The 23,032-nt window shown below is 48.3% G+C and overlaps 1 protein-coding gene across 1 annotated transcript in view; it reads left to right on the top strand.

Annotated features, from left to right (window-relative positions):
- CSMD2 (CUB and Sushi multiple domains 2) overlaps nucleotides 1-23,032 on the top strand; it is a 460,842-nt gene that overhangs the window by 278,936 nt on the left and 158,874 nt on the right. The window contains exons 13-18 of the mRNA XM_012722353.1: nucleotides 3,466-3,792; nucleotides 6,873-7,067; nucleotides 17,068-17,206; nucleotides 18,187-18,374; nucleotides 19,066-19,254; nucleotides 19,462-19,578. Of these exons, the coding sequence (XP_012577807.1) occupies nucleotides 3,466-3,792; nucleotides 6,873-7,067; nucleotides 17,068-17,206; nucleotides 18,187-18,374; nucleotides 19,066-19,254; nucleotides 19,462-19,578 (1,155 nt within the window). The remainder of the gene's footprint in view (nucleotides 1-3,465; nucleotides 3,793-6,872; nucleotides 7,068-17,067; nucleotides 17,207-18,186; nucleotides 18,375-19,065; nucleotides 19,255-19,461; nucleotides 19,579-23,032) is intronic.

Below are 23,032 nucleotides of genomic sequence, written 5' to 3'. Positions count from 1 at the left end.
AGGGTTAGGACGTAGCACTACAAGCTGGCCACTTCAGTGCAAGTTCAATCCCCTGCCCCAGAGGTGACCACATGGCACAGCAGACCTCTCTTGACCCGCCCTCTGCTCCCCCCAGCAGTGTACTTAGTCGATCAGTCTGTTCTGCTCCCCACTCTGTCTCTGGTGAAACCTCTCACTGTCCTTGTATCTCTGGCCTGTACCCAGTTCTGTATGAATAAATCTTTAAAAAAAAAAAAAAGAAAAAACTTTTTTACTTTAAACTTTGTGGGAATGATCTGGTTTGTGTGTAAAGAAATGCATCAAGGGTCATTTTTTTTCTAGGTTCACCTACTTTTACAGTCTTTGGTCCATTCTGTTGCAGGGATCTGGTTCAGGATAGAGATCAGAGGTGCTTGTATTTGCATCACCATCCTTTTCATATGGTGTTGATCATTAAATACTCACTGATTCATTCAGCTACTATTGATTGAGCACCTACAATAGTCAAGCATTGTGCAAGCCATTAGGAATCAGAAGAATCAAGATTTCTGCTTTCATGGGCTAGATGTGTGTGTGTTGAGCAGAAATGTGTTCATTAAAGAAGTAAACAAGATCAATTTAGAGAGGGGCAGGCAGAGCTGCCATATACAGCTGCCCGAATTCCAAAATGGTGTCCCTGGAAGTGTGCCACAAGGCAGCCCTGAAGCCACCCTGGAACAGGGTAAAAGAAGAGTAAAAGAAAGATGGTGTGGGGCTGGGACTTGGGCGACGTCAGTCGCCTCTGCATAAATTTGTCCACATGCTTACAGCGCCCTCTAATGATCTTCCCAAAAAAATCATAATGCTGTCTGTGTATGTGTGTCTGTCTGTCTGTCTTTAGTTAGCCTTGGTATTATTCTACTTGTAGGCAAGTCCTATGGATTTTTCCTCGCTCTGTCTGCAAGGTGATTGACTTTGGGTCAGGAGTCCGCATTATTTGTACTGTGCTCTCGGACTACCACAAAGCTGGAGATGGGACAGACATCCATGTCCAAGTTAGAGCCCCCCACAGCCAGTGCTCATGTAATAATCAGCATCCTCAGATGGATCTTCGGCAGTTTCTAGAAACATCCCCAAGAGTACCACTGTTAGACTTAGGCCAGTGGGCAGGACTTCTCTCATAATGGGGGACAGCGTTGACTGGTAGCGAGGAGTCTGTGACCTGGAGTCAGATGGGTTTCAGTTGGCATGGATTGCGTGCTACTCTCTACTGGGCTCGGGATCTGGGCCAATTGCTTGACCTCTGTGTGCTCAGTGTCCTCATCTTTGAACACTTCATAGTATTATTGATGAAACTACTTAGGACAATGCCTGCACTTAGTAAATCCCAATGATATATAGTAATGATTACTATTAACTATGTTTTATGTTGCCTAAAATCTTGCCCACATTCTTTCGTCACAGTCTTGACTCAAATTCTTTCTGTATATATAAAATACAGTGATTACAGAATAAAGCTGAGTGTCTCTTAGTGAGCAACTCATTTTGCTGAGTTGGAAGTGAGAACTTTTAATAGCATGTTGGGAAAGAAATTTCTAACACAGGGTCCTCCCTAATGGCCTAGGGTTAAGTCTCAGCACTACCACTGCAAGAGCCTACCGCCAAAGTTCGATTCCCCAGCCAGGGAGGTGACCCACATGGCCAGCAGACCTCTCCTGGTTCGTCTGCTGTCTCCTTAGCAGTGTGTTTCAAAAGATCTGCCTGTTCTGCTCCCAACTCATTCTCTGGTGAATCCTCTCACCCCCCACACCTCTGGCCTGCACCCCAGTTTTCTGTGCAAAAATAAATCATAAAAAGAGAAATACCTAGTACAGAAAAGGGGAAGGTGGGTAGAGTTGGAGAGAAAGAAGAAACTAAACACAAGACATCTCCAATTACTTTGCTTGTGCAAACATTATTTTATTATTGTTCATCTTAGCCTTATCATAATTAGGAAGTCAATATTTACTTACTTATCCATATTACTAATACCAAACATCAATATAAATTTTATAAAGGGATTTAAAGATCCATATTTGTTCTTACCTTCTTTAGACCTTTATATATTAAAAATGTTTAGAATGAACCTGTATCATTTCGGTAGTCAAAAACATTAAATATTTTCATTTTGAAAAATTGTCACCCAGAAACCTATTACCTTAATACAATTTTTATTTGGGGCCTCACATCCAGTCTTTATCCATATATAAATAAGTAATTAATAGCATTAATCAAAAGTATGCAGATAATTTAATGACCTGCTGTTTTACTTAAAATTATGTTTAACGTTCTTTTTTCTGCAGGGTCATATTTATCACTTTAATGATTACATTCAAATGGCATCACATTAAAGGCCATAATTTACCTCCCATTATGGAGCTGACACATAGGTTGTTCACATTCTCTCTCTGTAATATAATTACGTCCCTATAAACTTCTTCGTCCATGTGGTTCCTTTTCTTTTGAATTAATTTCTGAGATTACTGAGTCAGAATACTTGAATAGTTGTGTGGCTCTTGATAAGAATTCATATGCTCCCCGAAAGATTCTATCCACTTACCTCTGCAACTGGCAATAAATACAGATGAGCGTCCAGGTGGGCCCAGCGATGTGGCGTGTATATTTCTCCTTTACTCATTATTCTAGTGAAATGGCCTGTGTTTTCATATTCTCCTTTTTCCATATGAGTTCTCTGGGCATACTGTTCGCTCATCTTGATGTTCCTCTCCAGTAAAATCTCTCAGTATTGATAGCGGCCCTCATTCCATTCTTTCTCTTTTTAATTTTGGTTTGTTTGCTTTGGCACTTTGAGCACTTCCTTTGCTTCAGCCAGGTCTATTAGTCATTGGCATGAGAAGGATTTGAAATGAGGCGTTGCCAGAGGAATGGACCCTTTAAAGTAAGGGAGATAACAGAAAGTGGGCAGGGCTTCAAGATGAGGTGGGGTCACCTCTTTGTCCCAGTTTCTTTTGGTCTCTGGAAGACAATGTCTACCTGGCCCTTCCCTAGCATATCTCTGTAGTCTCGAGGTGGCCAGGTCCCAAGGCACACCTGTCCCTTCCCCGCTAAAAATGTTTAAAAGAAAGACATGAACTTGGGGTGTCTCCACCTTGGTTACCACTGGGAGGACTACCACCAGCTGAGTAGACTTGGGTAGCGAGATCACCCGTAAGCCCCAGTACTTCTTCCCCCACCCGATGGACCGAGACTGAACACAGGAAAGGGCAGGCAGGGCTGAGCAAGGACCACGGTGCCCTGCCTGCAGTCTGTCAGAGGGCCCTTCCCAGCACTGTGCCCAGCATGGAACCCAGCATGTCTGCACTGAGGGCTCAGGGCCCAGCCAGTCCAGCCCACCCTTGTTCACCCTCTTGCCATCGCTCTTTAAACTGCAAAGCCCCCCCCCCAACCCTCAGTGTCCCAGGCAGAACGTGGGGGTGCCTGCTGACCTCCCCTGTTCTTCTCTTGCAGTTTCCTGTTTCTTCAACTTCACCAGCCCTTCTGGGGTCGTCCTGTCCCCCAACTACCCAGAGGACTACGGCAACCACCTCCACTGTGTCTGGCTCATCTTGGCCCGGCCCGAGAGCCGCATCCACCTGGCCTTCAACGACATTGACGTGGAGCCTCAGTTTGACTTCCTGGTCATCAAGGATGGGGCCACAGCTGAGGCCCCAGTCCTGGGCACCTTCTCAGGAAACCAGCTCCCCTCCTCCATCACAAGCAGTGGCCACGTAGCCCGTCTCGAGTTCCAGACTGACCACTCCACGGGGAAGAGGGGTTTCAACATCACGTTTACCAGTGAGTCCCCCCTCCCACCCTGAGGTCCACCTCTGAGGAGGGCCCAGCGTGCTCCCATGGAGGAGTGTTGGCATGGGTGGGCCAAAGGCATTGCAGGAATACGATGCCCAGGGTAGGGCCCAGCATGACCAGGGAACTACTAGGCCCTGGTGGCAGGGCCAGACTCTGTTCTCTTGTGAGCAACTGCTTCCTGTAGGTATATACAGGAAAACGTTGTGTGGCATATAACGTAAAAAGGCGCCTTCGACCTCATTTCCACGCCTCGTCATCTCCTCCTATTCCTGAGGCCTAGCTGGGACCAGGGCTGGCCCTCATCCTCTCTCATGTGCTCGTTCCTCCAAGTCTCCTGTGGCCTCCTGACTGTTGATTCAGGGTGTCCCTGGTGGGGCTGCTTGCACTTTGCTTTGCCCACTTTCCATTCCCACTGTCAAATCAGAAACAAAGGTTCTGGGGGAAAAAATGCTTCTGTTGGGCTCTGGGCTTGTTGGAGCCAATTCTTAGGGCACTTCCACCCCTCTTAGGGCCACAGTCCCAAAATCATCACCTCCTGTTTCCATCCTGAGCCCCCTCCATAGAGACAACCTGAAGCTCAGCAGGGATTGTTTGCATTTCCATGCCTCCTGGGCTTACAGCAAGGGAGGGGATGGGGATAGAAGCTTGAAAACTGCTGTAGAAGCTGAGAACTCCATCAATTTCAAGTTGTCTGGGGCCTGCTGGAACTGGGTGGGCCTGAGGCTGCTTGTGAAACGCAAGCCCCCAACACAAGCCCACACACATGTTCAGAGCTCCTCCCTCTAGTACTTTTTGAAATGATCTTGCAGCCACTGGCATAGATGCCTCCTTGTCCCACCAGCCTCTGGGTTTCAGTTAAGCTGAAGACAGTATGCTAAATGGTGGGTCATTGGGCACCCTGGAGGCCAGGCTATTTTTCCCTGACATTCCCTTTCTTCAGGGCACCAGACTGGCTTGAAGCAATTGCCCTCTACAGGGCAGAGCCCGGCCTGGGCATTCTTATCTCCACCACCCATGGGCAGGAGGAAGCACAGCCCAGTTCTGTCCTCCCTCAGCTCCCCAGCCGAGCCCTGCAGCACAAGTTGCACCTTATCTATCCCCAAGCCCAAGCTGCCGAGGAAAGATGGGCCAAGTATGACTTACCTGCTGTGCCCTCTGCCCAGCACAGGGTGTGGAGCGTGGTCAAGTCCCATATGTATGAACGGAAGGGCCGTGAATGACCAAGTGCTCTTTGTGCCTCTGGAGGGAGTGCAACAGACAAGGGTCTCGCAGGGAAGCCCACGCAGCCAGCTGCTCTGGGCAGAGGACGCTGCGGGCTCAAAGGGCTGTGGGTACCAGAGGCATCCTGGGGCAAAGATGGATGCCCAAGTCTCCTAGGAAAACCCAGTCCCAGTTTCTAGGAAAAAAGCAAATGCTGAGTCCTCAGGAGAAAGGCGCGGAGGCGGTGGGCCTGACCTGAGAAGGGCGCTCTTACAGAGACTTCTCTCCAAGGGCTCTCCAACATTGTGAAAGCGCCACCCACCATGGACATACTCAGAAAAAGGGCAGGTCAGAGGGGAAATGCCAGCCACTGTCCCCCAGCAGCGATGATTCTTGTCATCACGTGGTAGACACAGTTACTGACGTCAAATACTTCTCTGTGCATGAATACAAATGGAGGAGTGGGTGTTAGGTAGAAATAGTTTATTTTTGAAATCTGGGTTCCAGCCTAGAGCTGCTGAATTAAAATCACTACAGTGAGAAGGCCCCTGCACCTACATTTTACACAAGCTTCTGAGGTGACTCAGATGCACTTAGGGCGTCACAATCCAAGACAAGTGTTTGGGGACCAGCGTGGGTATCTCTGCAGGATAGTCCTCTCCTCAGTCTCGTTCCAAATGATGACCCTGCAGGTTGAACTTGAATTTGTCCAGTGTCACAATCACAGCCACACTTTCTCCAGTGTTGTGGTCTCCATAGCAACAGCACTAACACCCCTTGTGGTGACCTAGCACCTGTGTCCTGCCTCCTTAGCGGTGACCCAGTCCTGCTTCCCCTTGGAGCATTTTGGACAGTGATGAGAGTAGCTGCTGTCTGCTGCCATGTGAGCATGCGACAAGGGACCACTGCCAGTGCACCCTAAGCTGAGATCTGTCCTTCACACACCAGGAAACTGAGGCATGAACATTTGCACAGGCAGAACAGGGCAGTGTTCTGTGTTCTAGCCCGTGCTTGCTGCTGGATGTGTGCTGAGGTGTGAGTGTGTGTGCATCTGTGTGTGAGCGACCGATAGCGTTTTGAGTGAACAACTGTCTGGGCTGATGGGCCCAAGCATCACTTTTCTACCCGCTTCCTGCCTCGCGGCCATCATTCCTCGTGAAGCAATGTGTGGAAGACTGAAGTCTGGGCTGATGGAAGCGTGCCCTTCATGGGGAAGGGTATGGGGCTCCTTTGAAGCTCAGCTAGGGAAATCACAGTGGTCTCCAGGCCAGATGCTCCCCCAGCCCCCCTTCAGGGGGAAGGATGGCCAAATTTGCAGACCTCGTGCCTCAGAAGCTCCAACGGCCCCCGGTGGTTGCCTGGGTAGAGTAAGCTGGCTTCAGACAGGCCAGCTCCCGCGGGCTGCTTAGAGGTGGCTAGTGTTGGGGACTCAGACTCCAGCTCAAAAATGACCCCGTGACTGTCTGAAGTGAGGGACGCATGGCTACCTCTGATGCTGAGGACACAGGTGGGCCTCAGTTTCCCGCTTTGTAAACTGTAGGAATGACATCTACTCCATGGAAGCATAACATACATGAGCGAGCACGAGAAGCAGCCCACTGCCTGAGCTGTAAGTGACCACTGGAATGGAGTCGGATTAGTGCTCAGGAAGGTGGCGGTCAAGTTTAAGGGGCCTCCCTGCTTTAGACTCGACCTGGCCCGTCCACCCTGCTTCTAAGGTATCTCTCTCCCAACAGCATGGTAGGAGTTGAGGGAGTAGTGAAGGTCTAGGGCTGACATCAACAAAGAAGCTCATCTTCTTTGGGGGTTTTAGTTATTTCCTTTTGTACCCCAGCTCTGTCTAATCCCACCTTTGCCCACCCCCACAGCCTTCCGACACAATGAGTGCCCGGATCCTGGCGTTCCTGTGAACGGCAAGCGGTTCGGCGACAGCCTCCAGCTGGGGAGCTCCATCTCCTTCCTCTGTGACGAAGGCTTCCTGGGCACTCAGGGCTCGGAGACCATCACCTGCATCCTGAAGGAGGGCAGCGTAGTCTGGAACAGCGCCGTGCTGCGCTGTGAAGGTACGTGCCTGCAGGCCTGGCTAGCACCTCCCGCCAGCGCTGCGGAGGGGGGCCGAGCAGCCCTTCCCAGCGCGGTCGGTTCCTGTAGACCACTTCTCTTCTCCCAAGCCCCAGGGCCAGCCTCTTGCCCTCCTGCTGGAAAGGCTCGCTTTTGAGTACAGCTTTGCATGGAAATTTGAAGGTAACCAGAGATGAAGCCAGAGAAACACTGGCTCAAGACTGTCAGGCAACAAAAACACCTCTTCTTTCAGCTGGGAGCTCTCCGAATGTCACAGCCATTAGGAGACCTGCTCCCGGCTCCTGCCCCAGGGAGCCCGGCAGCCGGAAGGAGTGTTGGCAGTGCTGTGAGTTCACCTGTCTTTCAAGCTGCCTGTCACTCTCCTTCTCCACCTGCTCCTCTCCCCGTGCCCCAGGACAGCTCTCAGGCACGGCCTTTGTGCCCCTGTTCAATGCAATCAGTCTCCAGGAGGCTTGGGGCAAGGCCGGGCAGTCACCGCCTGAAGCTAGCGCCGGGCACCATAGCACCTGCTCCCCCACCACCCAGACTGGGCTTTGACTCCATCTCAGAGACCAGCTCTGTTCCAGCAAACTGCAGGCCTCTCAGACACAGAATGCAGTGGGAGATTATTGGGGCTTCAGTGGGGTGGGAGGCGTGGGGTGATAACATACATGTGGAGGGGTGTGATCTTATTCCCCAAAGACACATAGGGTTGTAGGCCTCAAGAAATTTCATTTTCAAATGTCACACACAGACTAAGCTTCTCAGGGGCAGGGATCGTGTGAGATCTGTGCGCAAGTGCAGTGCCTGGCTCAGAAAATCCTATGAGAAACAGATGAGAAGGGGACCCTCAGTTCCCTTGGAGGCAGTGACCATGTCCAAGGAGCAAGGGCGGTGGCGGCCACCTCTGGGGAGCCAGAAAGCTTCTCCCTCTCATTTCAAGTGATGGGCAGAGAATGGGGGCTTCTCTGTCCACACAACCCCTAAGTCCAAACCTAAGTGAGCACTCAGCCAGCAAGTGGAGGAGCGGCAGCCCCGAGGAGAGCTGCCTTTGAGGCACGGGCGGGCTAGTGCATGTGGCAGTCAAGGTGGGTTTCAAGTGAGCATCCTGGGCCTGAATCCTGGCCAGTCTCCTGTCCTTCAGTCTGTTTTAGAGGTCAGCTCCCAGCATACATTAAATACACAGAAGTGTTAGTGTGCCCTCCCTGGTCTGTAAGTGCCACGAGGTTCCAGAATCTTCTGTTGCCTTGTATCCTCATAACTGGCATGCTGTTTGACCTTAGTTGATAGTCAATACTGGTTGAATGAATGAATGGACAAATGACCATTCCAGAGCTTCCCTACTGGACTCCCAGCCCTGACTCTCTCCCACACTGCCTTTTGTCGGCCCCCTGAATTTTCTGAGTTACCCTGGGCAAGTGACTAGACCACTGTGCTTCAGTGGCCCCATGTGTCAAGTGTGGTTAATAATGGAGCCTCCTGGTGTTGCCATGAGCACACACTTTGGAGAAGTGCCTGGCAGCGCCCGGCGCTCAGACTGTGAGCCGTATTTGAAGCAATTCATCAGGTGAGCGCCCCTCCACAGTGGGGGAGCAAGTGGTGCCCTCTGGCCGCAGTCATGCCGTGAGTGGGTGGCTTTATGCCCCCTGCAGAGCCACAGTGAGGTCCACCCAGCCTCCTCTGCCGTTTCCCTGGAGGCTAAGTGAGCACTGTTGGAAATGAGTAAGCTCTGGAGTCAGAGAAACAACGTGCAACTCCCGACGTCCCCTCCCGCTGAGGGACAGAGAGGTCAGCTAACTCCTGCCTTGGCAGCCAATCCCAGACTTAACCCAGAGCAGGCAGGATAGGGGCACTCCTGGGAAATCAGCCCCTCCTTGGCCTCTCTCCCTCCTCACCCCTTGTTGTGAGAACCCTACTTTATCATCAGCATCTTTGTCTTTTTCCATTTTTTTTTCTCGTTTTGTTTTTGATTAAGTATCCCCACCTTGTGGACAATTAAATGCAGGAACTAATGGCCTTTTAAAAAATCTTTTAATATATGCTAAGAGCCACTTAGCTTTTGAGAGGCAATAATGGGATGAGTGAGAAAATGGCTCCTTCTCCTAAATTTAGAAAAAAGGCTGATTGTCTGACTGATCTAAAGCAGAAGATGGCAAACTTTTTCTGAAATGGCCACATAGGAGGTGTTCTACCCTCTGTGGGCCCCTGGGCCTCACTCGGCTCTGTCTCGTTATGCAAAGCAGCCTTATATAAGACATCAGTGCCGGCCCAGGTGAGCTGTCGTTTCCTGACCCCTGTTGTAGAGGACACAAGACACAGCGGATCCCTATGTTCATAATCAGAAATTTCCTAAGACTTCCAGGGAGCAAAGGCATCTACAGAGGGGTGATGAGTGATCTCACCTTCAAATTCTTCTCTTCCTTGTCTCATTTAGGGAGCATCTGAAAAAGCATACCCCCATGATAAGTGTTTTAATGTCTAAGAAGGAGTTACAGTTATTGTCCTCACAGTGATCAGTGATTAAATCGCTTTCCAGCCTCCCCCCAACCCAAGTTTGTGAGGGATGAAACCAGAGTTCAAACCCAAACTCTTGGTTCTACTGTGACTACATTTTTCTTGAATGATATCACTAGCGGGAATATAATTTTAACCATCTTTATAAAAGACTTAAAAGCATCCACAGTCAGGGTGAAAAGCAGGCCTCTAACTTTCCACTCTCCAGCAGAAAATTAAGATAGAGGGAAACATATTGCCTATCTCAAAAGGCAAGACAGGACCCCACATGGCAGATCAGAAATTGACGGCATAAAACATAATGACAGCAATAAGACAGACATATCATTGTGACAATAAAGGTAATTAAACTCCCCATTAAAAGACAATTTCAAACTGGATTTTAAAAAATCACGTGGCTTATGGGAAATACACAGAAAATGAGATAAATTATCTACAGCGAGTATGTCTTTTCATTTTTAAAGTAATATATGGTGGTTGCAAAATATTTAAATAATACCCAAAAACAGAGTAAGTTCAAAGTGAAAATATTCATTTTCCAGTTCTACTCCCCAGAGGAAAATGATTTTAACAGTCTGGTGTAAACACATCCCCATTTTTCCTCTCTGTGTGTATACCAAATGTGTTACTTTTATAATCAGAAACAGAATTCTATAAAAAAGAAAGAAGACCCATGCTCTCCACTCCCACAAGAGGATTTTAAGTGGTGGTTGTTGCTCATTTAGGCCTCCAAGGAAGAAGGAAGGGTGGATACGGTGTTCCTAACATTACCTCATTTAATCTTCTTGTCACTTGTGTGGAAAAGAAAGATTCTACTGTGCTCTTTACTTGAGAAATCTGCCAGTGAAGTGAAGTAACTTGCCGGAGTCACTGTTAGTCGTGACCTAGCACTCTGTAGGCTCTAGGTGCTCGGAGCTGGGCCAAGCATCCCCGTGCACCCTTGTGACAGCGCAGTGAGGTGGGTACTGTCATCGTCCTCACAGATGAGGAAACTGAAGTAACAAGGACTTAGTGCCAAGATCACACCGGCAAGTGAAAGTCAGGATTCAAATCCAAGCACTCTGACTCCAGAAGCATCATTTGGCGGTTACATCAGTCACCAAATGAGGTGGTCCAACTCCACAGTTCATTCTCTCATAGTTCATTGGGCCAAAATGGCGCTGGAGGGGTGGAAGGGTGCTGTTGGTCAGTGAGGAGGCTGCTAGAGGGAGCAAAAGGCCAGAGGGAAAGGTTTTCACTACTTTCGGTCATTCCCACTCTGGACCCCTAGTCAGCCTTTGAGGGTAGCAGTCAGGTCGGACATTCCCACATTCACTCATGCTGGTTAAGGATTAGAAGCGCCAACCACCCAGGTTTAAATCCTGGCCTCTTCCTAGCTGTGTGTTTCCACTCTGGTTACCTAATCTCTCTGTTCCTGTTTCTCCAACTATAAAATGGTGCTAGTGCTCTGTATTGACTCTGTATGTCATTATTCCCAGTTGCCCCCTACCTGGAACAGCTTTAGCATCTGGGGTCGGAAGAGACGGGTCTCCCTCACAGGAGACACAAGCTCCTCTTCAGCTCAGTGTGTTTGTCATCTCAGGCTGTCATTTAAAATTCCACTGACTGGGTGGCTTACTCAACATGTATTTGTTTTCTCACAGTTCTGGGCTCTGGGAGTTAAAGATCAAGGTGGCAGTGGGCTTGGTTTCTCCTGAGATCTCTCTCCTTGCTAGCAGATAGCAGTTGCTGCTGGTTCTCACACTGCCTTTCCTCTGACGTGTCCTTGGTGTCTTGCCCTCCTCTTACAAGGACACCGGTCCTGTAGGGTTAGGCCTTCACCCTTGCGAGCTCATGGACCTTTACCCCCATAGAGACCCTATCTGCACAGACAGGCACGCTGCGGTCGGGCTACAGCCCATGAACTTGACAGGACACAATTCGGTGTGACCTGGTAACAATACTTGATTCCTTTGACAGAGTGTTTATTGAGCACCTACTGTGTGCCCGGCACCAGGTGAGCCACAGGGTCCCTCTGTTTTGTTTCATTGGTGAGTTTTCTTCCTTTTCAAGGCAGGAAGCTCCCTCTTTTTTCTTTCTTTTTCTTGCTAATGTGTTTCCTTTTTCCACCTTATTATTTTTAATGAAAATTTTCAAACCGGGAAAATAACATAATGAACCCCATTTACCCATCTCCCGCTTTGTTTTGTTTCGCTGCCCCTCCCCTCCCCCCCACCACCACCACCAGGATGCTCTGGGATTAATGTGAAAACAATTTGCAGCATAATATTTCATGGACAACACTTTAGAATGTATCTCGAGATGAAAAGGACTCTTTAAAGCCTAACCACAACATGATTATCTTTAAAAAAATAAAATAATTACTTTCTACAATTCAATTGCCATGATTAATACTTTCTTTTATAGTACCTTTTTTTTTAAACAAATCAGAATCCTAGATGATTCATACACTACAATTGGCTGATACATCTTAAGTGCTTTTGAATCTGAAGGTGTCTACCCCCACCCCTTGCAGTCTTTTGGTGGAAGAAGCCACGCCCTTTATCCTGAAGAGTCTCCTGAATGCTGAATTCAGGCAATTAAGATCTCTGGGAGGTGGCTGTACCTAAGTCCTCTTTCTGTCTGTTTCCTTTAATTTAGAGTAACATCTCAAAACTGGGTCAGACTCAGGTACTGTCTTTTGATTAGACTGTTTTCTAGGGTCTCGGTGATCCATGTGTCTGTCTGCCTGTCTCTCAGAGACATTACAAACCACTGATGAGCACAGCATAGGGATTGCGGCATAACAGCACACTGTCATTTCTTTTCATTTCATAAGCTGGAATCCTAAAAGAAAACTCGCCCTCCTCACCTCTTTAGTTGGCTTGACCTACAGTTCATCAAGGGAAGGCAAGAAGAGGCAAGAGAAATACTTAATCATTGCCCTTTATCGCCCATTTTCATATTAATGGGCAATATCTTCCATATCTAACATATCTTTAAATATTATTGCGGTCTAATAGGTTGAAACACTTTATGTATTTAAATCCACAGCAGTGACTGCTCTAGTCAGCGCTCAAGCTGCCCCACTGGCCAGGAGCCTGTTAAGGTCCACCACCGCTCATCTTGTGCATTTCCTGCCCCTGACCTAAGTCAGCCGTTTCTCCAAGGAGCCCTGGTTCCTTTCAGTGAAAAATGCTATTTGTTATCTGGACACTGGGGCTGCTTATGACTATTGAGTAGGTCTTTGTTTCTAAGTCTTTTCAATGAATAGAGCTAAGAAATACTTTTTAAAAGATGAAGTAGGCTCATTTCATTTCAAATATACTTTTTTTTTTAACTTAACTTCCTTGATGTCATAGCTGGAACTCATCTCCTTCTTACTGAAAATCTCATTTTCCAGCGCCACCATCGTAATTCCTCATTCCCTAATACAGACGCCAGAGTCTCAGCAATGTAATCCCAGCCCTGCCAACAGCAACGTGACTACTGAAAATAGCTCAAAGTTTTTTGCTTTCAATTCTTCTTGTTCCTTTATCCTACTAGGGATGGCCCATCAAATGCTGCCTTAAAATCGCTTTACTTTGCTCATGTATAATTATGCCGACAGATGCCATGTTGTACTCATTTATTTCACTGTGCTTTTGAGTTTTGAGAAATTGTTTATCAAGTTCAAAGCTTTCTTTATAATTATGTAAAATACATCATTCCAACGTCAAACTCTAAAAAGTGGCGTATCCTGAGAATGTCTAGCTTTCTGCCCTCTCTGCCCTGCGCCCTCCCGTTTCACAGAGTTCATCTTTCCAGTTTGGGGCTCGCCCTCTCAGAGATGGCTCATATGAGCAAGTATGAGTGTGTGGTCGCCCTACTGCTGCTTAGAAAAGTGGGTTCGCCCATAGCCGCTGCTTGCTTCCTTGCTGTGACTCCCTGACGTATTCTGGGGCCACTCCATGAAATTATGGGTACACTGCCCCTCATTCTTGGTTTACAGCTGCATAAAGCAGCCCATTCTGCTTCCTCTCGCTGAACATGCGGGCTGCAGCCATTGCTGTGCTGTTACAAGTAGTGTTGCTTGTACATATGTATGTCTTTTCCTATTTTTGCCAAATTCCCTTTGGGATAGAGTTCCAGAAGTAGAATTGCTGGGTCAGAGAGTAAATGCATATGAGTTTTGCTGAATATTACCACCTATCTCTTCCCAGGGCTTGTGCCATTTTGCATTTCCCCCAGCGAGGCCTAGAATGCCTGCTTTCCGTCAGCCTCAGGTGTCATCAGACTTTTGGCTTTCTCATCTATCTGTCTGTTTTCATCCATCCATCTATACAACTACACTTCTCACTGTAGTTCTAACAGGGATTTTCTTAGTAAGTATGAAGGGGAGCATCTTTTTGTATGTTAAAGAAATGTTGCCTTGGACCTTCCCTGATGGCGCAACAGGTTAGGATGCAGCACTGCAAGCTGGCTGCAGCTGCTTCATTGCAAGTTCGATCCCTCGTCCTGGAGGTGACCCACATGGTGCAGCAGACCTTTCCTGTCTTGCCTGCTGCTCCCCTCAGCAGTGCACTCGTTGGTTTGCCTGTTCTGCTCCCCATCTGTCTCTGGTGAATCCTCTCACCGCCCCTGCACCTCTGGCTTGTACCCTAGTTCTGTATGCATAAGTAAATAAATAAATCTTTAAAAGAGAGAGAGAGAGAGAGCGATGTTGCCTTGCTCTCCTCTTCCCTGTGGAATAACTACCCCTACCTGTAATTTGCAGGTGAACAAGAAAGAGTGAAAGACAAATGAGTAGAGATGTTGTTTGACTATCACATGAGTAGGAAGAGACCAGCTATCCAAGGCAATAACACAGTACAGCAGAAAAAAGGACACACTAGTGACCGCCAAAGGGAGAGCTTGTTTTTCCCTATCTGGAGATTTTACATAGGGCGTTGTTGATGTATACGAACGGAATGGAACTTGCAGTGACAGGCAGTAGTGACTCTGTCATTCAGGGCTGGGCCTGTGCTGACGGGGGGCCAAGATGAAGGCCCCACTCCTGCTGGAGCTCAGTGCCTGCCTGGACGTCCAGGAACAGGGTAGCGGCCACCCCCTTCCCTACCGCCAAGGCCCCGCACACCCATTGGAAAACTAGAGGAAAGCATTAGTCGTTTCAGTAATGTGGGGGATGGGGTCTGAAAGTGGGGGTTACCCAGAAACTAACTGTGCCCACATGCCATGTATTTACTCAATATTTGACAGAGGTGTTCTGCCATTACTCAGGTTCTCCAAAACTCAACTTATTGGAAATGGGGTCCTAGTCCCTGCCTATAGAATAAGGGTAATAATAGTATCTGCCTTTTAGTGTTGCCACTGTCACAAGGATATTCCGCATGAAACCCCAACACCTACCAATTTCTCAGTGCCGACGAGCTCATTACTATGAGCAGTGACGGTGCTATTATGCGCTGCTAGAGGGCCATGTGGAGACAAGGTTTGAGGTTAGACCTGAGTTCTAGCTTCATTAGTTCTTGTTCTAGTCTCGCAGCCAGTTTAGTCTTCATTTTCTCCTGTGTAAAATGGGGATTACTTCATAAATGTGGACATGTAAGTCAGAGAGCATCTGTAAATGTAAAGCATTTAGCCTCATAAATCATCGATCTGAGCAGTCAACTATTAAAATCACTGTTGTTAAAATCCCTTGTTAATTAAACTTAATATAATTGTTTATTAAGAGTGCTTGACAACAACCTTTACTGAAGTAACACTGGTTTATAAGATGACATAGATCTTAGGTGCGCACATTAAAAATTATCTGTATCTACCAGTTCTGTTCACGGCTGAAGTCTCGTTCCACCCCCACCATACCTTGACTTCCTTTATCAGGTTTCCCTACTTGCCCTTCCCTTCTAGAAAGCACAGTTTTTTCGTTGGTCTAAGAGTTTGTTTTCCTTAACAACGCTTTTAGATATTTTCCCAAAAATTTATAGAATTAAGAGAGAAATGGTGTAAATTCAGCTATACTTTATGAAACTTATTGCCTGGAGGAATTCCCCAAAGCCTGCCAAGCTAGAAGTGTTCTGCCATGCTTCATGCCCTGCCGGCTCCTGTTCCAGGCAGCTTCAGCACCTGGCAACTCCATGGTAAGGGAGGCCAAAGAGAGCCCGGCAGGACAGCTGCTTAGCTTAGGACTCCTGCCTGGAAGTACAGGCACAGGGTAGCGGCCACTCCCTTCCCTACCTACCGTCTTCCTAGGTCTGGATGCAGCTTCTAGCACTTGCTAGTGCTGGTTACTTAACATCCACAAGCCTCAGCTTTCTGAGCTACAAAATGGAGAATATAATATCAGCACGCTCCCAGGGCTTGTGTTTTGTGTAAACATGACCGCGTGTGTGCAGCCAGACACCCCCCAGCCTGGGCCTCCCAGCTGCCAGGCCAGTGCCAGCAGCAGCAACAGCAGTGTGGCTGGTTGGCATCCCCACCGTCAGTCCTGGAGGGGGAGGTTGTACCAGTCAGTGCGCCAGGCCAGGCTGTACTAACAAGCCACCTCTAAATCAGTGGTTAAAAATCAGACTACTATCTCACACAGACAACTCAAGCCACATGTTTAACACAAGGTTTAACATCATTAGAGGCCCAGGCAGGGCTTCCACCCTGACCCTGTGTGTATGCTGTCCACCACCGTGAAGGCAGGAGACTTCGCATTGGCTCTTCAAGTCTCCACATGGTTAGAACACACATCACTTCTGCTCTCATTTTATAGCTCCGGGTGGTCATGAGGCCTGGCCTCACTTTAGTGGGGGTGGACAGTGGAATCTGCACACGTGTACTAACGCAGGTGTGCTGGGGAAGCTCCAGTGGTCACTGAGGGGCTGCCAGTCCGGTCCCAGAAAGAGGCAGGCATGATGGCAAAGATGTGTGTGTGAATGGGAAGCTGAGGGTCGGGAACTATGGGCAGAGGGAGGCCAAGACCCAGAGAGTGCTGGTTTTATGAGATCAGAGTCTGCCTCAAGGTATGCCTGGGCCACCCAGCATCTTGGGTCTTGTCTGCCATGGCTGCACTTGCTCATCATTCATTCATTCATTCATTCCTGCAGTAATTGCTGAGGGGTAGCTGTTTGCTGAATTCCAAGCTGAATAAGATAAATAGTCCATTCTCTGAATTCAGGGAGTTCACAATCGCTGTTCTAGCGGAGTGGGGGAGGGGAGCTGTGCCAGAGTGCCAGGTGCTGGATGAGGAGGTGTTTATGCCTGTGCTGGGGGGGCCTGAGTGAGGCACAAAGAAAAACCAGTGTGATCTAAATATGCCCTGACTTCAGCCCTTCAAGCATGGCAAGGACTTTGCTTTCCTTTCTCCCCTCTGGCCTTTCATAAAATCCCAAATGATGCAACAGGACATATCCATAGTGGTCCCTCAAGGCAAAACTCACAGTTTATATAGTTAATGTAATTTTCCCTGAATATCTCAGTAACACTTGCTGACAGGCACGTCTCACGGAGAACTTTCTGTTGTTTCTCACCTTCTGCCCCCAGCTCCCTGTGGTGGTCACCTGACTTCGCCCAGTGGCACCATCCTGTCTCCGGGCTGGCCTGGCTTCTACAAGGATGCCCTGAGCTGTGCTTGGGTGATAGAAGCCCAGCCAGGCTACCCCATCAAAATCACCTTTGACAGGTGCTGTAACCTCAGCCTTGGGAGGGACCCGGGGCACGGAGGGGCCGACACCCTTGCAGCAAGTGCCGAGAACACTGGGACAAACTGCCAGGCGGGACAAGCGCCATGGCTGTGCCTCCAGCCTTGGTACTGCCAAGGAGGAATGCTGGGGAGATTCCCATGTAGTGGGGTTTGTGCGACTTAGAGGACTATGACTTTGCGAAGGCTGGGATACATGAGAACAGAGCTCTTCTCTCCACCTCACCCCTAAGAGGGGAAAGTGGAGAGTTAGACACTGTCTGATGTTGCAGCAGTCTTTATAGCATCTGAGGAACATGACAGGAAACTTCCAGAATGGGCAGGTGACCTTCCTTACCTCTGACCCAAATCCTACTCATCTGTGTGACATTTAACTGCCCTAAGTTATCCCCCCTCACGAGGGAAGGTAGCCCCCCAACTATGAGCCAAAACTTCTTCTAGACAAAGCATTCATGGCCCGGCATGGCTGCCCATAAACTCTGTGAAGGACCAGATAGTAAATATTTTAGGTTTTGTTGGCCACTGTGGCTATTTGCTGCATAATGTTCTTCACTTTACAAAAACATTTTGACAACCAAGAAATTGTCGAAACCATCCTCAGCTCTCAAACCATATAAAAGTAGGTTGTAGACCAGATTTGAACTCAGGCCTTAGTTGACCGATTCCTGGCCTAGAACACCCTGAAACACCCTGACTCCTGAGGCTGGTAGACATTGGGCCTGTAGGAGTTGGGATGGGTGCTGGCCTGGGTCAGAGTGGGCCTTCAAAATCCACATCCATGTGCTGGAGGGAGGAGAGTAAGATAAACAGAGGAGAGAAAACCCTTCCACATAGTGAGCGAATATGTGCAAATTATGTTAAAATAGCCTGGACTCCCAAGATTCCATTGTTCTGAAGCCCTAGGTCAGGCAGGTCCTTTTGTCATTTGCAAGTTAATCAGCCTTCGCTTTTATCTTCGGCAGATTTAAAACAGAGGTCAATTACGACACCCTGGAAGTGCGAGATGGGCGGACATACTCAGCACCCTTGATCGGGGTTTACCATGGGACCCAGGTCCCCCAGTTCCTCATCAGCACCAGCAACTACCTCTACCTGCTTTTCTCTACTGACAAGAGCCACTCGGACATAGGCTTCCAGCTCCGCTATGAGAGTGAGTCTTGGGGAAGCGGATGACAGGGTGGGCCTGGGGGAGCAGATGCACTTTGAACCCCTCCCTAGAAAACTCTCCGTGCTCCCAGGGAAGCACTCTTGCTGTCAGCAACGTCACACTTACAGAGCTTGGAATTGAGACCTTAACAATAAGGAGCCTCGTCGTCAGGGATCCCGGCGTGCAGGGGTGCAGGGTCCGTGCGCCGAACTGAGTGCCCTGGGGACAGAGTGTGACAGATCAGGAAGCTGACGTGAGATGGCATTGCCTGCTCGCTCTTGCCCTCTCTCATCACCTTCTGCATTCATTGCAAGAGCCTCGATTTAGAGAGATTGATATCACTGAAATTCTTTGTAGACCAGAGAAGCTATGGCTGGGAGCACCACGGGGGATGATTTTCTTCCTTGTGTTTATCTCCCTGAGCCCTCACGCACTTCTAAGCCATAGTGAACACTTACGTTCACTGAGAGCATGAATGAATGAGTGAATGAGCCAACGAACGAATGGTGGAGCCAACTTGTTTCCTTTGACCGATAGGGCTCTCAGCAGATGCCGCAACCGCATTTGATGAGTGGGCAATCGGCAACTTCAGCCTTCCGGCATTCAGAGCTGCCCACTCCTTCCCTCTGTGAGTCCGCCGGGGTCCCTCTCTGCGGCAGAGTCCTCTGTTCAAGCTGTGGGTTCTCTCTTCCAGCTATCACTCTGCAGTCTGACCACTGTCTGGATCCAGGCATCCCTGTAAACGGCCAGCGGCATGGCAATGACTTCTACGTGGGTGCTCTGGTGACCTTCAGCTGTGACTCTGGCTACACCCTAAGTGACGGGGAGCCCCTGGAGTGTGAGCCCAACTTCCAGTGGAGCCGGGCCCTGCCCAGCTGTGAAGGTAAGGCACACCATAAGGGGCACTAATGAGACAGATTCCTCAACCCGCCCCTCTCCACCCCCAGTGAAATGCCAAGAGCTGGATGGGGCGCTGACTCCCCAACCACTGGGGAAGGCTGGCATTTGAGAAGGTGGGGGAAGGCTCCCAGGATGGTGGGGCACCCCCTAGCCACTCCAGTCTCTCACTGCTCTCTCTGCTTCTCTGTAGCACTCTGTGGTGGCTTCATCCAAGGCTCCAGTGGGACTATCCTATCGCCAGGGTTCCCTGACTTCTACCCCAACAACTTGAATTGCACCTGGGTTATAGAAACCTCACACGGCAAGGGTGAGTGTACAAGTCCATGGCAGGTATTAGGTATTAAGGTCCCAAGCTCCCAAGTCAAGGAGACCCCACTAGGGAGCTGCCTACATAGTAGTGACCTCTGGGCTTAATCTGAAATTTTTTGGCCGATAAAATGCTCTAGAAACTTCTCATCTCTTTGAATCACAGAACTCATTCAATCAGTATTTCTAAGAATTTAAGTTCTCTGTGCTGGAGAGATCTTCTAGATGACCAGCTCTTAAATCCTACTTAGGGAAGGAAACTTCTCTGTATCTCTCTGCCCAAGATGGCAACTCCTCAGTGGTGGGGAGGAAGCTGACCCATTTAGCAGGTGGGCACCTACTAGCATTTTTTTTTTTTTAAGATTTATCCATGTATGCACTGGGGTACCGAACTGGGGTACAGGCCAGAGAGGTGTAGGGAGGTGAGAGGCTTCACCAGAGACAGAATGAGGAGCAGAAAAGGCAGATTGTACACTGCTAAGGGAAGCAGCGGGCGGGTCAGGAGAGGTCTGCTGCACCACATCAGACACGCCCCCCCCCCCCCCCAGGGATCAAGCTCATGCTGCAGTGGCTGTGAACAGCTTCATAGTGCTGTACTTTAACCCCTTATGCACCAGGGAGACCCCTACTAGCATTTTTGATAGATCTGAGTCCCCTTTATAGCCTGTTGGTATCCCTGAAACTTTACTCCTTGAACTGTGCCCTGGGAGAACGTGGGGCTCTTCTGACTCCCCGACCCTCCCCATATTGCAGGCGGAGCTCCTCTCCTGGTGTAGCTCCGTCGTCCCTCCGCGGCACGGTTTCATATTTCTCACTGGATGGTCTGTTGCCTCAGTTTCCTGGCATAAATAGTTTTTGGATCTCCAAGTCCAAAGTAAGGGTTCTGGAGACAGAACTCTAATTAATGCATTCTTTCATTCAACAAACATTGACTGCTACCTAGGTGGCAGGCTGGGGCTGGGAATAAACAGTAACCCACCAGATGTGACTTGTGCCCTCAGCGCTCACTCTAGGTGTGGTTCTTATCCCTCCTGCAGCTTGGAGACATACTGTTTGCAGATAAATCTAAGCAAATACACGAATGCTTAGCCTGTACCTTTGAGGTTTTGCTTTTCTACATTGACAGTAGGAGCCAAGAATCTGTGTTTTTAGAACACTGCACTAGTCATTCTGATGTATGTACTTTTAAATAAGAGCCTTTGGTCTAGAAGAATTAGCCTGTAGAAAAGTCAAGAGAAAAAAATTAAAGGTGTGAGTAATCTTTCCAGATTTTAAAATACTGTTAGGGGCTGAAATAATTTTCAAACAATGTGGTAGATGAATATTGGAGTGGACACACAAATCAGTGGGGAAGTATAAAATCCAGAAATGGAAGAGATTTTGTGTGTGTGTATGCGTGTGTGAATGAAAACCAGGAGAAAAGCAAGAGAAAAAGACACCATATCTCATCTATTTAACCACATAAATTCCAGTACTAGAAGCACATGGAAATCTAACCCCAAGTGGGAATATACTTCAAAGAATAATATCAAATATAGAAGCCATAAAAATAAAGACTCTTAGATTTGATTAAATAAAACTAAACGGATTTATGTTTTAAAAGGTCATAAAAAATTCAAATAATAAACAGACAGAAGCATTTGCAGCCTTTGTAGTGAGCTAACGGTCACCACCTGACACAGGGAGAGCTCTTCAAACTCTTGGAGAAAAACATGCCTGATCCACAGACCTGCCAAGTGAACAAAGCTATAAACTAGCACTTTTAGAGTCAAGAAAAGATAAATGAGAAGACTTTGACCCCACAGATAACTAAAGAAAGGCTAATCCTTTCCTGTATTTTCTCTCCCTTATGATTTTATGAGCAACATTCTCTTTTCTCTAGCTAACTTTTTTGTAAGGATACAGTATTCTGTACAAGGATACAGTATATATAGTGGCACTATATATAACTATATGTAGTATATACATAGGTAATATAAACCATCCATCCATCGTTCATGGAGTGTGTGTTATCAATAAGGCTTCCAGTTAATGGCAGATAAATACTGGGTTTTGAGGGAGTCAAAGGTGTAGCTGGATTTTCAGTTGTGTGGGGTGTCGGCACCCTTAACCCCTGCTTGCTCAAGCGTCATCTTTACTTGGATAAAAAGGGGATTTCAATGAATCTCAGGCCTCCGAGCACCTCCCTTCCGCCTCTGTGAGGCCTGTGCCCACGAGGCGGAGGTTGTGCTGGAGCTTCCTGAACCACCACCCTCCTGTCTGTTGGGAGGGTGTGCCCTCCCCTCACAGGTACAGATCTCCCCTGTAGTATGATGAAGGGAGTGCTCAGATAAACCCACAGTAACTTGAAAATATCACAAGTCAAAATGCATGGAGCAGTTTGAAATATCCTTACTTAGCTGAGCCTATCTTCAGCGTGCTCAAAACCCTGACGTCAGCCTCCAGTTGGGCAAAACCACCTACCCCAAGGCCTATTTTATAACAGGATGCTGAGTAGCTCATGCCATGAATAAATACTATCTTATAAGTGAAGAACAGAATGGTGTGTGGATTCTCTCAATGTTCATGCGCACAGCTGAAAGTGCTTGGGCCTGCAGGATGTTTGAAGCATTGACCCAAAATTAATTGTGGGTGATAGGGACACCGCAGGGCAAGCATGCCCCCCCCTGGTGGCAAGACTGGGAGCTGCGGCTTGTCCCCCACCCCCACCCCATGGTCTGAGAGTATCCTAGAGTCTGTCACCAGCCCAGGAAAAGATCAAAAGTCAAAGTATGGTTTCTACAGAGTGCATATCGCGTAAAGAAAAATCCTTAGTCAGGAACTGTCTGTCTTGTTCCCGCAGAGAGGAGGAGTTAGGGCCGTGTCCTCGTTTATCCTGCAGAGCTGTTTCCACTAACCCTAGGCAGAAGAGGCCATGGGGGGGTGGGGAGGGAAAGGAAAGCAGCCCCTCGGATTCCCAGAGGAATAATCCCCTATAGTCACGATTTTTTTGTGCCAGGAATCCATGACTATAGGGGTGCCTTCTCTATGCCAATCAAGGTGTGTCTTTGCTCACGAGATGAGCAGTTTAGCAACTATTTAAGAAATACTTTATCTTTCTTTTTTCTTTCTTAGTTGATGCTTGCTTGATACTTGTATTTACTCTGTGTGCTAGTAAAACCAGCAGACAAGCCACTCTGGTGTTGCCTGCCCTCGAAGAGTTTACAGTCTAGTGGTAGAGCTTGACAGCCTAGAGGAATCTCGAGGTGTGTCCAAGGCCAGAGAGGAGCGTTTAGAGAGGGAGACATCTGGGCAGTCAAAGAGTTAAGCAGGTGTCCTGGAGTTGAGATTTAAGTCACGCCTCATGGATGAACAGGAGCTAGCCAAGGGGAAAGTGTAACAGACATAGAAGAGGACCAGGTCACTCTTCCTGGCATCAAGGAAAAGCCTACCTATCCTTAGCATCGCATTCTAAG

This window comes from Condylura cristata, unplaced genomic scaffold, assembly GCF_000260355.1.
Source record: "Condylura cristata isolate star-nosed mole 26May11 unplaced genomic scaffold, ConCri1.0 scaffold00008, whole genome shotgun sequence".
NCBI classification, from domain to species: domain Eukaryota; kingdom Metazoa; phylum Chordata; class Mammalia; order Eulipotyphla; family Talpidae; genus Condylura; species Condylura cristata.
Note: the sequence above shows the minus strand (reverse complement) of the source record. Positions and strands in the feature narration are given on the sequence as shown.